Source organism: Mixophyes fleayi, unplaced genomic scaffold, assembly GCF_038048845.1.
Source record: "Mixophyes fleayi isolate aMixFle1 unplaced genomic scaffold, aMixFle1.hap1 Scaffold_107, whole genome shotgun sequence".
Lineage (NCBI taxonomy): Eukaryota > Metazoa > Chordata > Amphibia > Anura > Limnodynastidae > Mixophyes > Mixophyes fleayi.
The window spans coordinates 154,259-172,620 of NW_027445905.1; the positions used below are offsets into that span (position 1 = coordinate 154,259).

At 37.6% G+C, this 18,362-nt stretch overlaps 1 protein-coding gene across 1 annotated transcript; it reads left to right on the forward strand.

Annotated features, from left to right (window-relative positions):
* The first annotated feature begins 213 nt into the window (after positions 1-213).
* LOC142112147 (uncharacterized) lies at positions 214-2,856 on the forward strand. The gene is made up of 3 exons (XM_075193976.1): positions 214-316; positions 1,078-1,186; positions 2,247-2,856. The coding sequence occupies exons 1-3, from the start codon at positions 232-234 to the stop codon at positions 2,854-2,856; spliced, it is 804 nt and encodes a 267-aa protein (XP_075050077.1). The 5' UTR covers positions 214-231.
* The last annotated feature ends 15,506 nt before the right edge of the window (positions 2,857-18,362 follow it).

Below are 18,362 nucleotides of genomic sequence, written 5' to 3' on the forward strand. Positions count from 1 at the left end.
TGTTTATCTGTCATATTTGCTTATAGGGACTGTATTCCAACTACTACACTGAATTCCACTGTCTGCTCTACCCCACTGAACTCTGTGATCAATAAGCAGATAGTGGTGGTTCAAGTAAAGGCAAGAAATAAATACAAACTTGTTTTTTTAGAGCACTGATGGTTTTGTTTGTGTTTTTTTTTTGTTTTTCACATGATGCAATCTGGTTTTATTTCTACAGGTCACAAAGATATGCTTCACTTTGAAGTCTCCCTGCAAAGAGACTTGAAAATCTGCATTTCATTCCAGCATCCCAATGGTGAAAGTCTTTCCTGTGGTATGTATGCGCCCAATAAGCCTAAAACAAGTTATAATTCAATGTACATTACACACATCTATGGTCAATAGATACATCTTCCATCTTCTACCTATTTTATCCAGAGTCCTCTATCCAGAAGGACCTATAACAAAAAACTAGACAAACCAAAGAATTGCTGCTACTCCGTTCTCATCATTTCATATACACACAGAGTTCTCCAGTCACTGTAGAAGCATCAGTCAGAAGATGATGTGGAGGGAAGAACAGATGGTAGCATGGGGAAAGAGAGAAGTAATTAATAAGTATTTTAGTAGATTGCAGACACAGTGCTTCAAATCGCTTACAAAGCTCTTGTACAGAAAGCTCTAATTCCCAAGCATTCTGGATAAAAGGTCCTATACCTGTAGTTACATGCAAAGGGTATAAAAAAAAAAAAAAAAAGGCTTTTATTTAACCTAGTGGAACTGCACTGTGCAAAAATTATATTTATGTAAGGGATTATTTGGGTCTAGCTGCAGGAATTTATCAGTGGTCATTGATTGAACTGAGCCTTATTGGAACTCTGTGTGTGTGTATATGTGTATATGTATGTATGTATGTATGTGTATATATATATATTATTTTTTTTTATTTTAGGACCTTTTGGTTCTTATTTCAATACAGGCATGCAATACAAACAGTTTTTTAAATTACCTGTAATGTTGTGCTTTGTTGAACAATGATGCTATACATTTTGATATGTTAAAATGAGATTCTGTTTCTATTTTTTCCCTGTGCAGTTGTTGTTGATGTCTTGTGCTCCAGAAAATTAGCGTGCCGTCTATACACGAACGCCTCAGACCCTCCCTTGCCCAGCAGCAGTGAATTTATAACCAAGGTTCTGGAATGGTAAACTTGGATCTTGTATTACCTATTTTTACTTAGTGTATCATATTTCTAAAGCCCCAACATATTCCGCAGCACTGGAGTGGGTAGATAAATGGTCCGTATTGTAATCAGTGTATGTTTATTTTGTGTGTCACGGTGACGGCGGGAGGAGTCACAAGTATGTGTGAGCAGGGAAAGTCTTCAATGAAAAACAGTATATATTTGACATATCATCCAAATCACATGTTTTTTAAATTCTAAGAACAGTGGTTATGATGTGCCTTAACATTTAATATTTTAAAAGTTTGCAGTTTAATGTATCGCGGTATTTGAACATGTAAAAATGAGCTACAAGACAGGTTTAGTATGTTGGCAGATGTGTCACACTCACAATATATGAAGTCGGGAATCATGAACTAAAGAATTGCAGTCTATATTGCTGGATGTCATCTGGTTAAGTAGTCTTGTTTCTGTACCTTCTGTGCTCAGCAGAATAATATGCCAGACTGTACAAATATAATAACTGGCACAACCATAGGTCACAATTTATTTAAACACCTCAACTTTAATAAACCATTTACCTGGCCTCCAGCCTGTAGGACCCAGTTGCATGCAGACAAGGCAAGTCATCCACTCCCATTGGTCGACAGCCTTGCATCCCATATGCCAACCCTCCCTCACTGATAAAATACACAGGGTTTGTGTATGACACTGAAGGTTATTATAGAACCACATGTGGGTGCTGGGCCAAAATGCCATGAAATTGAAAATATTTTATGGTAGCCTGCACAGTACACACAGGCTTTAGCCCCCACTGGGACATTTCTCCAGGCACACACTGTTGTCTATTAAAGCTATTTTATGTTCGCTCCGCAGTCAACATTGTGTTAATTTTATAACAAGATTCAACTTGTGTTTTACTGAACATTTCTAAAAAAGTTTTATAAGGAAAATATCACCGATTTTATCTCAAGTTAATTTATAAAAACTTGACAAGAGGTTTTGAGATAACTAAAATGGACATTCAACATGTAGTTGTGTTATTTATGCTAGAGTTTCTGTTTCATCTTTTGTCTGACAGTTGTATGTCAATTCCCATCACTATGAGAAGCATCTTCAAGAAGACAAACAAACCAGAGATTACTCAGAAAATGGAGACTTTGTATGCAGACAGCGATGGATTACTTCCTCAAGCTTCAGCAGAATATCCACCAGAAGCTGTAGCTGATCCATCACATAATGGACCACAAGAAACAATGTCAAAATTTGAGAATGCTCCTGTTAATGAGGTCTATGACCCCAATGAGGATTTCTTCCCTGAACCCATTGGTGTTATCCATTCAAATGATGCTCTTGAACCAAGCCCATGTCCCACTCAAGATCCAAACTCCAGCTTAACAGAAGACTCCTATTTTAATATTGCAGCAGTCAATTCTAGTGCTATAGAAGAGCCAAATTCTAATCATGCTGAAGAATCTTACTCTAGTCTTGGCGAGGAGCCAAATTCTAGCATTGAACAGGAACTCAGTCCTATTATGGCTGAAGTCCCCAGTTCAAACACAGAAGGTGACCCAAGTTCCAGCATTACAGGAGAGTTGAGCTCTAGCATTACAGAAGAGCTCAGCCTAAATTTTTCTGGGTACATGATGCCAAAGTCCGTTCCTGAAGAGGAAACAAATGAATGCTATTAGATAATACATGACTTTTTGTTTTTCCCTCACTATAAATAAATTGTGGTGTTAAATGCAATGTCTTTTTTTTTCTTTTAAAAAAAAAACTGCTGTAATTAAGAATCAGTGCTACCTCATTACACGTTCGTTCAGCTTGGGTAACATAGGCAATCTAGCTCGAATATCCCTGCACTTTCATTAGTGTTGGAACTGTTGCTGTTCTTGATATTGCCACCATTAATGATGGTTCAGTGGGCAGTAAACAGTGTGTGCTGTAACAGGTGGAGTGAGACCCACTCTGTCTCTCTATTTAATATATAATCTGCATGTGTGCAATTATAGATGTTTGTCTCAGGTGGCAATATTTTTCTAGTAACATTATGCCACAGAATATTAATTCCTGAAATGAACCTGACGCCAGACTGTGCCTGTGGGAGGGAGGGAGAGAGAGAGAGTCTCTCAAAAAAAAAATAATATATATTATTTATTTATATATATATATATATATATATATATATATATATATATACACACACACACACAAGTTAACCCGTGCATGATACTCATGCATTCTAGTCAAATCAAGCTACTTAAGGTGCTAAAAAGGTTCTTGTCATGCATTTGGGCCATAGCCCAGGCCTCAACCACCAACCACTCCCACTGTCACCCCCGGCAACCACCAACCACTCCCAACTGTCACTTCTCCTTCAAGAAATATATATATATATATATATATATATATTTTAAATCTTTATAAACACTTTTAAAAATTAACAAATTAAATTAACAAGTTAAAAACATCTTAATATACCAAATTTCAGCCCTTTCTGAATTATTTTTTCCACACACACTAAGAATTTAGTAGGTCAGTGTATAACTCCGCCCAGCAGGTGGCGCTGCAGCTTGGTTTTATTTTTTCCACACACAGACAAACACACGCCGCTAGACATAAAAAAAAAAAAATATATATATATATATATAGAGAGAGAGAGAGACACAGAGAGACAGAGAGAGAGAGACAGAGAGAGAGACAGAGAGAGAGAGAGACAGAGAGAGAGAGAGAGACACAGAGAGAGAGAGACACAGAGAGAGAGAGACACAGAGAGAGAGAGAGAGAGACACAGAGAGAGAGAGAGAGACACAGAGAGAGAGAGAGACACAGTGGTCGAAGTAGAAATTAATGGCAGGGGGCTGCCTAGGTTCCTCCAAGGTTTAGGGATTTTGATAAAATTAATCTAAAATTAATTTCAACTTAATCTTTATACTGTTTAAAAATTGAAAATCTTCCTAATAAAATATGTTTAAAAAATAAAAAAAAAGCATTATGTATAAAAGCAATAAAATTATAAGAGACATATTTAGTTGAGTAGCCACTAAATTGCTTATGCTTACAACATTACATTACTAGTTTTTAAATGGAAACATTTAAAAATCTAGGACACAAAGGGGCATATTCAATTGTGCGCTGAATGCCTCAGAAACGGGCGCAAAGGCACTCCATGTTACCGCAACATCATGTATTTCCCTCCACCCCCCTATAGGGTTGCAAAGGTCATCCACAATGTTGCGGTATCATCTTGCCATAGCCTGAACCCCAGGTAAATAACATTTTAGGAACTGAATTTAAAGTGGGGGGGGGGGGGGGATATTTTTAATATATCATTCACAGCATAAAAATACTAATAAAAAGCAATGTGTTTTGTGAAAGTTATAGTAGGGCATGTACAAGCTGTAAAATACATATACTTGAAGGTGGATGCCAAAAAATGGCTCTCCCAGACTAAGATAGTATGTTTTTCCTTTAACTGCTACTTCTAATTAATGTTCATCTACTTCAAAAACAGTAAAATATCTGCAGCATTTTACACATGAACACCTACATTCATTACCCATAACACTTAGACAATACATTGAATAAAACAAAAAGGGTGGCAGTCAGGGGTGTGGGCAGGAGAGGGAAGGGTGGTATTAGGGTTGACTGGGAAGAGGAGCTTCAGTGTGCTATGCATATTACTAGTAGGTGTTTGTTAGGTGTAACAGTAGCAAAAGTGGAGAATAATAAGGCTGTGTAGGAGTTGAATTATAAGGAAACCAGTTTGCGACAATGTATGTAATGAGTATGAGGATGTTCTTTTGAATTCCAGCCAATAGAACCAAGTTGAAGTGAATTCCGGGAACCTATGCAATGCTGCCATGGTTATGCCATCTATTGACATATATAAGTCAATACAGCCATACCATTCTTCAACAGAGGGGGAAGGGGGGCAGGGGGGACCTCCATTGAAATTAAATCAGCACTTTTTCAGTATTGTTCAGATGTTTCAAGTGAAATTTCTTGTATCTAGAGATCAGTATATTGGAGAGAGACAGGAATCACAAGTCAGGGTCAGCTGGTACATTTCCATCTGTGATTTCACTTGAGAGCCTAATGATTGAGTGCCAAAACTGAGTAATCTTGGTGCAGTGCCACCAGATATGTGTAATGGTACCAATGACTGCATTGCACCTCCAACATAGGTCGGAGGAGTTGGAGGAGCTTGAGGAGCTACTTGTGTAGCTGACTTGGAAAACTGTACCATCTGGACAAAAATTTAAGTCTCTATCATTGGTAAAATGAGAGTGGGTGATCTGGAATATCTTGGTCCAGGCCACATCCAATTACATGGATAAAGGCTGAGGAAAATAACATAGAGTCTCAAATGAAGAGGTCTCTCTCAATTGTGGGAAACCCTTGTAGCTGGATAGGAAATGTTTAATCTGGAGGTATGCCCAGTGTTCTTGAGGATAGAGAATTTGTCTTGTGCCTCCAGGAAGGAGTGTGGGCAATCACTTCCCACCGACTTGCCACTTGGAGAATATCTGCTTTGGTCTAATGATTGTGGCTGGATCCCAGGAGGGAAATCCAGATTGTAGATAAGCAGGGTGAGGGGGGAGTGTGGTGAGGAAATGTCCTTGCGGGAGTTTAGACATCTCCAGCAATCTAAAGTGGAATCTATTGTGGGGTGTCAGGATATAGAGATTTTAGGAAGCTAGGGCAAGATGTGTAGTGGTTGTTGAGTGTATTGATTCTCCACCTCCTTCCATTGCCGTGTACCATCAGGCCTAGACTAGGCCATGATCCTGCCTAGCATTACTGTCCAGCAGTAGCCACTATGAAAAGTTAGCTACAGCCCTCCTTTGGATCTACTCCTAAAAAGTACATTATGTTTGCTTCTTACCTCTCCACCCAAATTCCCGGACAGAGCTTTGAAATTCCGTGAAGAAGCTTGCCGGAAAATCCTTGGAGGATCCAATTTCTAAAGTTTGTATTTAAATAACTATGCACTGTAATTGATCACTAACACCCCTAGGTAGCAGAGCTGAGTGGGATGCCATTTGAATAGCAGATTGGAAACGTGCAGCTAGCCTGGCCAGGATGTTTATGTCCAACTCTGCTGACTTAGAGAAGTTGACTTTAAAGTTGGACAATACATTGTTTACCTCAGGTTCAGGTATAGTTTATAATACGTTGCTTCCCTAAAGTTCAGATATTGGGCCTAAGTCATTAAGGAGACTAAGGCAAAAACAAGGAGTACACATTCTACTGGACAAACCATGTTACAATGCAATGGGTATAAATTAGTTTATTATTTTGCATGTAAGGAAAACACTAGCTGCTTTTTCATGTAGTTTCATGTAGCTCACAAATACATAATAGCTTTATTTTCACGTTGAAATTTAAAGTTGATCTAGGACATGCCATATCCGAACTATAAATCTGTCTCCACATTTTAAATTTACCTCCCCCTCCAATGCAACATGGTTTTGCCAAGGTGCAAAGTTACTCCTTTTTTTTGCTTTGCTCTCCTTAATGACTCAGGCGCATAGTTTGTTATGCATTCAATATTGATCATTTACAAGAAGAAATTACACAAACACTAAAAATACTCATTATAGTATCCATTGTCCACTAGAATTTTTAATCTTCTGCACAGTTCACATGATGCTATTACAAAATTAAAATCCATTGCAAAGGGGAACTTTGCAATGGCTCTCCTTACAATTACATTGGATTATTTTCATCCAGCTATTTATATGCAGTCACTCGAGCTTTAACAGTTTTTTTTGCACCTTCATAAAAGTTGCCATCTTGATTCTCAAAGCCAAGTACTACAGTGCAAAAGTATATGAAAAGTGTTGTGTTCTGTCCTTTTTGAATATACATTAGTATAATGTTCAAAAGATGTCAGAACATGAATTTTTATATCAATAAGCCAAATTATGTTTAGCATTTATTTTAAAATTGATCCATTTTAGTAAAATATCCACTCCAGTACTTCATAATGTAACAAGAGAAAGAATTTTAAAATGTACTCCAGGAAAATGGGAATTATTATTATGAAATAGCAAAACACATGTGGTGTGTTTAAAAATTTGTTTCCAATTACAGGAGCAACCACAGACAAGTAAAATAAAATAGTGTTTGATTTATAGTAAATGTCAAGTAGTATTTCATTTGCACCTTCTTCCTTTTACCATTATTGAACTGAAAACGCCCTGAGTAAGTCAGAGAGACAAAACATGTCGGGGACATACCTGTGGATCTTATTTCAGTAGCTGTAGGCTTGGAAATGCTGGGAAATTTTAGCCTGGGGGGGGCAAGACTCGACTCAGCAGCCCATTAGGAACATTTTAAAGGGAAAAAAAAATGCAGGTGGCCCAGTGACCCAGCCTAAGGTAGCCCACTATAGAGCCAGAGTCCTTATCCACATATGGACATCATTACTGTTATGGATCACAGATAAGCTATTGTTACATATTTTAAATGTACGGGCTTTTGTACCGCGAGCAGGGTTCTCTTACCTCTCTGTCTGTATGTATTACCCAGTATTGTTTTATCAATGTTTGTTTCCAATTGTAAAGCGCTATGGAATTTGCTGCCGCTATATAAATAAATGTTGATGATGATGATGATACGTAAAAATACATAAATACTTAATTTGTGTGACTCCAATTCTTCTTGTTTTTGGTTAATATTCAATATAAACATGTAACAGACCAAAAAAAAAATCAACCTAGTGTAATTTCGCTAACATAAAATATAAATCAAAGTAATAAGTGAGTCAATGATTATAAGTGATAATACACTTCAAATTTTCAGGGGTTATAATTTGATACCCCAGAATTCAGATTTAGATGAGCCTTAAATATATTTCTTGAGTCTCTCTGTTGTGTAAGTCTTCAAAATGTATGACACTTTTCCCCTCATCAGTTGTTCATATTTCATGTAATAGATTAAAAGCAACAAAAAAGGGGAGAATCTAGTGTAATACTGTATAATAAGATGACTTTAATAATACAATATAATACACTCACATAAAAACAAGAAACAAAAGGCATGTCAATGATACCCTGAAGTGGGTGTATAAAATATTCATACCAGAGGACATGGAAAATTCAGGCAGTGTAAGATTTTATATCGCCGTACAATGTGGAAGTGGAGCATATGTGGATGTATTCTGGCATAAGGCATGGGGACATTGCTGGAATAATGTATTAGGACGTATAATGTATTGTATGTGTGAAAAAGCAGTATAGATGGACTTTCTCAGTATGGTGATGGATTTTGACATTGATGAAGTCAAATTGCTGCAAGCAAACACCAAGCCTAGCAGTTCCCCCTCCATTTGTTCATAGTTTGTCTCCATGTTGGAAAGGGCCTTGAAAGCAAATACCACAGGTTTGTTGATCTGGAAGCCGACTATGCCCAGACCATGTTGTGATGCATTGACAGACAACACCACCGGTTTCTTTACTTTGAAATATTGTAGAATATGTGAGTATGTCCTTGAGCTTGCTACTTCTGCTACTTCTGCTAGCACCATTCCACATGCTGGTGTAGAAGTTGTCTCAGTGGTGCGGTGGTTTGTACTGTAGTGAGGGATGAATTTGGATAAGTTGTTTGTCATTCACAGGAAGTGTTGAAGCCCAAGTTTGTTCTCTGCATTTGCTGGTTGGCAACTGTATTTTTTCTGGGTGAGATTTGGCGCTTTTGTTGGCGAGTAGGTGGCCCACATACAATACTTCTAAAACTCTGAATCAGCACTTATCAGGATTGAGCTTGAGTTTTATTGATCCTAACCTTTTGAAGTACTAGGTGGATATCATGTAAAGAGTTGCTACATTAACCACTGGAACACCTTGCTGCCAGTATTTATGCCATAGGGCATGAGTACTAAGGCATGTCTTTCCTTTGGGGTCATGAAAATGGTGAGTTTGGAGGAGTCATTGGAAGGAATTTGCCAGATTCCACACTTGGCATTGAGTGTACCATAAACTTCTTGGCGGATTTTATGAGTTATTTAAGCTCCAAAATGAAAGTTTTGGGAGTCATAGGAAAACTCTATCCATACAGATCTACATGGAGAACACCAACAACTAAATTGAAAAAAAAAAGTGTGTTAAGTCTTAGATCTTAGACTTATTTAATCTGATTTACATGCAGTTTATGTGGAAAGTGGTAAATATATATATTGCAGCACAGCCAGGAAGCTAAAGAGTTAATAATCTAGGGTTAATGACTGCATTGTACAAGGTACAAGTTACTTTTATTTTCATTTCCTCCTTCCCCTTCCTCCCTCCATCTCCCTTATCTCTGATTTCAGAGTCCTGGAGAGCTCAGATACCAGCCCAGATACCTCCCGTTGGCAGCCTCCTCCTAGTATGAGCAGAACCCTTTTGCGAAAATATTTGCACTCCCCTCCATAAAACATCCCTTGTCCCACAACATAAATCTATAAAAATAACCAAGACACGCAGGAGACAGGAAATATATAGAGTGGAGCACCTAATAAAACAATGATATTGATTGTATCTAGAAACAGAACTAATCCAAACAATGTACAGGATTGAATATATACATGACCCTTATTCCATGTGGATATAAGTAGCCCATTTTTGCTATGTGATAATTAAACAGCAATAGCATTTTTATTTGTTAGGGTATCAGAGTGTATGTTATGTTGTTTGTTGTGACATATAGGACTTTCTTTTGGTAAAACAAATATTTAGTTATTTAAAAAAAGGGCACTAGGCGGTTATTAATCACTTGGGCTACTTACTGTGTCTGGGGTCTGCCACGCTTTACAGGGCTTCTGTTACTGCAATGTCAGATGACTGCCATAACTAGAGATGCTCACTGACCCTTGTGTTTTGGTTTTGGTTTTGGATCTGGATTAGCTTCAGGTTTTTGGTTTTGTTTAACTATTTTTTGGGGTAAAATCACATAATTTCGTTATTATTTTGTACCTACATTATTATTAACCTCACTAACACTAAATTCCAGTGCTTTCCATTCCATTTTCATCGCAGGTCACAATATGCTTTTCGTACACTTTCAGCCAAATACTGCAGCGATCTGGCTCGATGGGGTAAGCGACAGAGCAATGACTCAAACACACGGCAGTTCCTACCACATCTAGGAAACATTGCAACGAGCGCTCCACCTGTTTCTTGGATAAGTGAGGTAATTCTACAGCTAATATATGGCAACAAGTGCTCCACCTGTTTCTTGGATAAGTGAGGTTATTCTACAGCTAATATATGGCAACAAGTGCTCCACCTGTTTCTTGGATAAGTGAGGTAATTCTACAGATAATATATGGCAACAAGTGCTCCACCTGTTTCTTGGATAAGTGAGGTAATTCTACAGCTAATATATGGCAACAAGTGCTCCACCTGTTTCTTGGATAAGTGAGGTAATTCTACAGATAATACATGGCAACGAGCACTGACCCCCCGGGATGCGTGCTTTTATCAGACACACACCAATCCAGGGTGCCAGACAAGGCACTAAAAAGAGCTATTGAAATGCACAGTAAAAAGCCAGTTCAGCAGTGAGCTTAGAATCAGCCCCAATAAACTGCTTTAAGGATGTTATTAATCAAAATGACCAAAGCACCTTTTCTCTTTGGGTGTATATTACACCCTACACTTATTAGTGCAAATTACTAAAAAAAAAGCCTGCAATGACTTGTAGATAAATAAAAATGACCAAAGCACCTTTTCTCTTTGGGTGTATATTACACCCTACACTTATTAGTGCAAATTACTAAAAAAAAAAAAGCCTGCAAAGACTTGTAGATAAATAAAAATTACCAAAGCAGCTCTTCCATGAGGGTGTATATTACACCCTACACTTATTAGTGCAAATTCAGAAAAATACAATTTAATCCCTCCCTAAACAAGCTAACAATGGGCTTGTTAGAGTAATGGCAGAAACACACATAGGTGCCAGGAAAGATTAATGGTCCAAGATGCACACTTTAACAAACCAAGCACTTCAGCGACAAGGGCTGCCACTTTTGTGGCTGAAGTGCTTGGTTTGTTTGGTCCCACACTAAAACAGCTATCAATGGCCTAAAGGCATGTTAGACAAACAGTGCTGTGAAGTGAATTCTACACTGTCAATATGATATCGTCATCATCTTTAGCATCATCCTCACCCTCGTCAGTGTGTACATTATCATCACAGACTATTAATTAATCTCCGTTAGAATCTGCCATTAGAGAAGTGTCAGTATTTGGATGTATTTGCCAATAAAGGCCTTCCTCGTGGAAGATGTAGTTAATTTTGATGAACATAATCTTTTCCACATTTTTAGGAAGAGCTTGATTTGACTAGAATGCATGAGTATCATGCACGGGTTAACTTGTGAAGTAATAAGCAGCATCTGGCTGATATTACCTATTTTATCGATATGAAAGCATTAAGGGGTGTACTTATTTACACACGTCATAATGTTAGCTATGTATTATTGAAATAATGACCTAGTAAAATGAGGTTACATTTGTCAAATTTATGGACTTGGCAGTACTATGTAATTGCTAATTAATTAGTGGCGCTATATAATTTAATAGACGATGATGATGATCCTAATAAGTTTTAAAAAAAAAAAAAACCTTGGAAGAAAGTACACCCTCTTTCAGATCTGAACTAGCAAATTGTGTTGCATTCAGATCTTTGCTAAGTTGAGATGTTATCAGGAGATCAAGAGTACGGAGGACAGAAATCTCCAAACATTGTACAGTTTCTAGTTTAGCAATAGCGGGTAATTCAAATAGCTGCATAGTTTCATAGTAGCCTTGAGCATTATGTTTCAGCGTGATGTGTAGGTAATGAGCTTAAATTTTTTTTTTTCTTTCAATGTGATTACCATAATTGCCCTAATTTGTTCAGAAACGAGGCTGCTATACTAATTGAATTTACCCACATACACTTTGCATTTGCTGAAACAAGTTAGTGAACATATCTATTGCAGACCAAAATTTCCAGATATGGAAGAGGTTGGAAAGAACATTAGCAAATTAATATTTTGGGGAAGTTTTCGGATTGTATCCTGAAAGCGGTTTACCTTTTTTATATAATTATCTAGGTTTTTTTTCTTTTGTTTGTTTTTTTTTCCGTTAAAACAAAAAAATCAAAACTTGTCCCAAATTTCAATGTCCTCTTTGGGCTCGAATTACATCAGCTTGTGGAAAAGAAACTTGATAGTCTTTAGGTATTTGGCATTATCAAATAGAAAATAAGAAGTCTTTAGAAATCCCTAGCAAAGCTTTCCCTTTAAAACTCTGCTGCCTAGAAGCCTAGTGTACGTTTTACCCAGAACAACACTTCATTGAGCTCTAGAAAGAATAAACACAGGATACTCCTAAAAATTAATTTGTTTTAAAAGATGTCCTTAGTTACCAGAAATATGGTTGAAAGAAAGTGTCTGGCATTTTTACATACCTTCAGTGATCGATGTCTTTAATAAGCGTGCCAACGTAAGATGCTTTCTGCAAGTAGCACTGCAGGCAGAGAAATGGATGGGCAATTAGCAACTTGCCACTCTCGCAAAATACTTCAGTCATAGCATCAGACAGCAGAAAACTGTAGTTCTTTCCTTTCTGAAAGATTGCCTTTTGAATGCAGTCTCAAGCTGGTTATGTCCTGGCCCACCTGGCAGCCGAATCTGAGGCATGTACTGATTATACATGTCCATAGACGTGTATTACCAAATCTGAAATATCGGCACACGTCTGGATCTGACTGGGCTACTTTAGCACATACATGTTCAGATGCTATCATCGTCTGACCACATCCTACCTAAAATGGCCTAACTGGCCATTCAGATCACAACGCTTGTTGGCAGCTAAAGGGGTCTCTCTTGGAACAGTAGTGAGTGGCTATGGCTGTACTGCAATCAATTGGATATTATCTTAAGAAACCCTTCTTACGACTCTTTATCTTCTGACCTGAACTGAAAGAAAAGAGTAAAAGTCTTCAAATACTGAGATCCCCTGATCCAGAAGGTCTTCGTGGAGACTCCAACGGTCCAGCTTAGTAGTTGAATCCTTTGTAATAGACAAGAAGCAGTAACCGATTAAAACAAAGTTTTCATGGGGGAGTTGTTCTTTCATTGCGAGTTGGTTGCCCAGTGAGGAATAAAAAGGAGATCTTATGCATGTATCTTTTTGAACATTTAAAGTAAGTATGTTGGGTTTTTAAGAAAAAAAAAAAATCCTAGAAAACCTTCACCGAAGCAACAAACTTGAAACCTTGAGGTTTGTTTTTTCTTACATATGAGCACATCCCAGGAGATACAATCTTAGGACCCATGAGAAAAAAAAGCATTTACTTCTCAAAATAAAATGTCACATATTGAGAAATCGAGCTTCAAAGAGAGGACAAGGGATAACCGCTCCGATCAAAATTCTAAATGATCCCCAAGTTGCAGGGACCATTTTTTTTATTTAGTTTCGATGAGCCCATTACGGAATTACAGAATGAATATAGCTTGAGTGCTGGTAAACAAACCATTTTACTGTTCTTTTATCATTTACTTTCTTGTACTAGTGTAGTACAAGTAGATTTAGAAAGAGTTCCCCAGAACAGCTGTGTGGAGAAAGAGAGAAGGCAGAAGATATTTTCCTTTATTCCCCAAAATCACCACCCCCAATGTAAATGTTCATATAAACAGTTACCTAATAGTAATAGCAACAGTAATAATTTTTTTGCAAAATGAACACTTGAAATCACCTCAGTATTAATTAGAGATGCTCACTGACCCCCGTGTTTTGGTTTTGGATCTGGATTACCGTCGTGTTTTGGTTTTGGTTTTGTCAAAACCGCCCTTGCGTGTTTTGGTTTTGGTTTTGTTTGGTTTTGTTTTGCAATTTGTTTAAAAAAATATATTTTTTTGGGCTAAAACAACATAATTTAGGTATTATTTTGTACCTACATTATTATTAACCTCACTAACACTAATTTCCAGTAATTTCCATTAAATTTTGACCACCTGCTAGGTCACAATATGATTTTCATACACTTTAAAAGGAAAATTGCTGCAGTTCTTGCCAGTGATAAGAAAAAGGCCAATATAATGCCTGGGCATAAGACCAAAAATCCACCTCTTAAGTGTGGAATTATTTTTACACAAATCCTGACAACAGTTGTCTAGCCATTTGTAGCGTTTTTAAAGCCACACTCAGTAGAGGTAGGAACTTTAACCATCTGGGATCCTCATCCATGATTCGTCATTTTTCAGCGAGTTCTTGGAAAGCTGTTGGGAAAATCAGAAACTTAGGTTAAAAAAAATAACAACAAGCAGTCCAGCATCATCTATCTCTCTTCTTTAATCTACATCCCAGCACCTGCAATCTACACCCCCAACGCCTTCATCATCAATATCCCCAGAAGCAACAATTTACATTTAAACAATCCTTTGCAAGAGGAAGCAATTATGAAACCTTTCACCCAGTCTCAAGCAGATCCCAGACGCCCTGGGTACTATGCTAGTATTAGATCTGCGTCCAATGTCTACTATTATTACAGTTGGTTTAAGACATTTAATTGAGGTGTTCTGTCCCTGTTAGAAAATGTCATCACTATACCATTTTAATAGAAAAGCTATTAACCACCTGTACCTGAAGGTTCCTAAAAATTTAATTATTGGGTTACAAAATGGCATTCTACCCACTGTACACTTAACCACAGATATGTGGACAAGCGGAACTGGACAAACTAAAGATTATATGACTGTGACAGTCCACTGGGTTGGTCATTCACCTTCACCAGCAGGGATAGCAGCAGCATGTACCCAAGTTTTCAGAAGTAGGCTTCTCTGTATATCAGCGGCTTCACTAAGAGGCATACAGCTGACAATCTGTAGCTAAAACTAAGGGATGTCATTGAAACATGGGTAATCCTGCTTGGACTCTCCTGATATGTCATTTCTGATAACAACACCAATATTGTTCAAGCATTACAGCGGGGTGGAATTCAATCCCATTTCCTGTTTTGCTCACACAATCAACCTGGTGTTACAGAACTTTTAAAAAATGACATGCAGGAGATGCTGTTTGTGTCCCTAAAAAATGATTGTAATTTTCTGGATTCTGTAACAGCATGTAGGAGAATGCAGTAGCTGCAAGAAGACTAGCATTTGAGGGGAATGTACTTTAGTCCAGCAAAGTAGTCACCTGTGAAGAGAGTGCAGACACGGTTAGCTTGAGTCAAGTGATTGCCTTAATAATACATTTTGCAAAGGAGCTACAGAAATTTATCGGATGAAAAAAAACTAAATGTGGTAACTATATTTAAATTATAGATTAAATACCTGATTTGCTTTGCCAGGATCCAAGAGCTATCAAGATCTTGTAAGGACGTCTTCTCCTTCAGTTTCTCTGGCAACTGCTTGTTGGAAAAAAATTTGCTTTCCCAAGACACCCAGTGGTGATGCAGATGAGTCCGCACAACATTTTGATATTTGCTCTGCTCTAAAAGAATTGCCCAAAAATCGTGTCAGCTCTGGCCTAAAATTAACTACTAATTCCATTTGGAAGGCCTTTATCGGCAATTACTTCATACTACACAGACTTCTATGATGGTGGATTCCAGTGGGGATGAATTAGTATTGTTTGAGGAAGATTACCACTGAAACTTGCCACCTCTCCTGTTTCTGAGTGAGCTATGGTACAATAAAATGTAACTGCAGATTTAGACCAAGACTGTCAGCCCTATTATTTCTATTTCAGCAATTACAAATAGCAATGGAGCAATAAAGCTCTTCTCTTTGGGTGTTACCTATATAACGCAGTAGAATTTGGCTGCAAATTCTACAGACACACCTGCTTGTCTTCCTCTTCATCAATCACTCTTAGCAATTGAGCACTCGTCTTTGGGTGCATATTACACCCATACCTTATTAGTGCAAATTAGGAAAAATACAGTTTAATTCCTGCTAGGCCCTCCACCATCCGTTGTATGTTAATAGTAGGATTGGTTGGAGTTATGGGCAAGGTCACACATTTTTTCGTCAAATCCTTCAAACCCGCCCAGATATCAAACTATTGTGGTATGTCACCTGCATCATCCCTGCTTGTGTTTGGAAAGTGCAAATTGGTGCCAAAACCTCACGTGCTAGAACTGCTGCCACTGGTGCCACACTGCTGCCACTGTTGCAGGACTTACACAATCAGCCGCATCCTCATCAGCGCCCTCGTCAGCTACCCAAATCTCCCCCTCATCCTCTTCTATTTCCAAAGTGTCATCATCACTTGGTGTATCACTGGCTACACTCGGGCTGTTCAGGCACACATCAGCAGAAATGCAGAAAGGACCCTTCTTTATGGCAGGTAGCTGCATAATTATTTCATTGTTATGCAGGACTTCTTCCTAGGGAAAATTGTATAAATAAATTAGTCATAATAAAAGATGGTGTTGTAGAAATATATATTGTCAACAGCATAAGAAGACTGATGGATATACTGTGTATGATTAAAATGTGATTGTACCTCGAGGAAGAGATTCAATTTAAAGAGTAAGACCATCAGAGCCTCGTGTGATTTCCAGCTTGAAATTACAGCTCATTTTTTCTTGCACCTCATAAATGAGTAGAGATTCCTCTTCTGTAATATCCGTTGTGTAAGGCTCCGGTGGCACTTTGCAGTTAATTTATTTCCACCCCATAGGTATGGAAACAAAAAAATGTAAAGAAAAATAAGAAAAGATTAATGTAATTTGTAACTCATGTATTTGTATCAAATCAGTTTAAAAATAAATTAGTCTCCCCGGTCGCCGGGAGTCCCGGGTTCGGTCTCAACCCCCAACCCACTCCTCCCCCCCCCCCCCACCCCTTTCCCTTTCTATTTTTATTTTTTTATTTTCCTGTTTCCTCTCTTACCTTTCTTTCTCGCTACCATATACAATGTCACATTCTTCCACGTCTATTTAAGGTATTTCACTGGCACACTGTTCACACTGTTCCATAATCTCTCTACCTATTTATACTATGTAAACGTCCCACATGGGTTGGTTCTTTATTCTCTAGTTTATAATTTATGATGTAACTTATCTATCTTGGGACAATGTCAGATATTTGTTTATTGTGTGACACAAATTTACAAATAAAAGTTTAAAAAAAAATGTAAAAATTTATTTGAGTTCTCATATTCTTCTCTGTTTTCCCTATTCACTAGTTTAACAAAACCTTACAAGAAGCTAGGATTTGGTAAACTGTACTGTTACAAATCTTGGTTTACCATTAGTGTTGCATAGTTTGTAATAATTGCATATTTAGTGCATAACATTGCAACCTCACAGTGCTGGGGTTACAAGTTTGATTCCTGACAAGGTGGAGTTTGTATGCAGATGCTCCAGTTTCCTCTTACACTCCAAAGACATAAATGGTATGATTAGCTTGCTGCTGGACCCAGTGTTTATGAGCATTAGCAAATGTAGACTGGAACAGGGCTGATGTGAATGACAAATATTTTTTGTACAGCATTGCACAATATTGTGGCACTATATAAATAATAAAAAATAAATACATTTATTACATAAGGGGGGTAAGAAATGAATAACAATGTTTACAGATCATATCATTTGGAATATATGAATTTAAACGAACCAATTAAACTCAAAAACATTTAATGGATATTGTCTTTAAGGTATATAAGGCTATGTTATTATTATTATTACATTATTAATATAATGTATGGACCTAGAAACTAGTACGTAGTCAGGGTTCTTGGGGGCATGGAAGTGAGTCAGTAATGGATGTTCTGTAAAGTTGTAAAATCAGTTAATATTTGAAGTAATTTGAAGTTGACTTGATAATGTGGGTTTGGTAAGTAGGGGAAATTGACAAAACAAAATCTATGGAATTGAGCATAGGGATTAAAAGAACAATTGTAACTAGCACTATAAATGGATACTAGCACTACTGAAAAAAACTCTGATTGGCTAGAGATTAAACAGTCAACTGCTGTTGGAGTGCGAGTAACCAGTTATGATGTACATTATAAATACTCTTGGCCCCTGAGTGGCTTAACTGGGCACATCTTTAGAGGACTCAAGCAAAAGCATAGGGATCATAGCATACACCCCCTCAATGACTGTTGTGACAACACTGTGACTTGATTAAAAGGGTTCAGTAAGGATTTGAGTCAGTGATAGAAGTTCAGTAAGGATCTGGAGGTATGAGAGAAATGGTGGTAGTTATTAT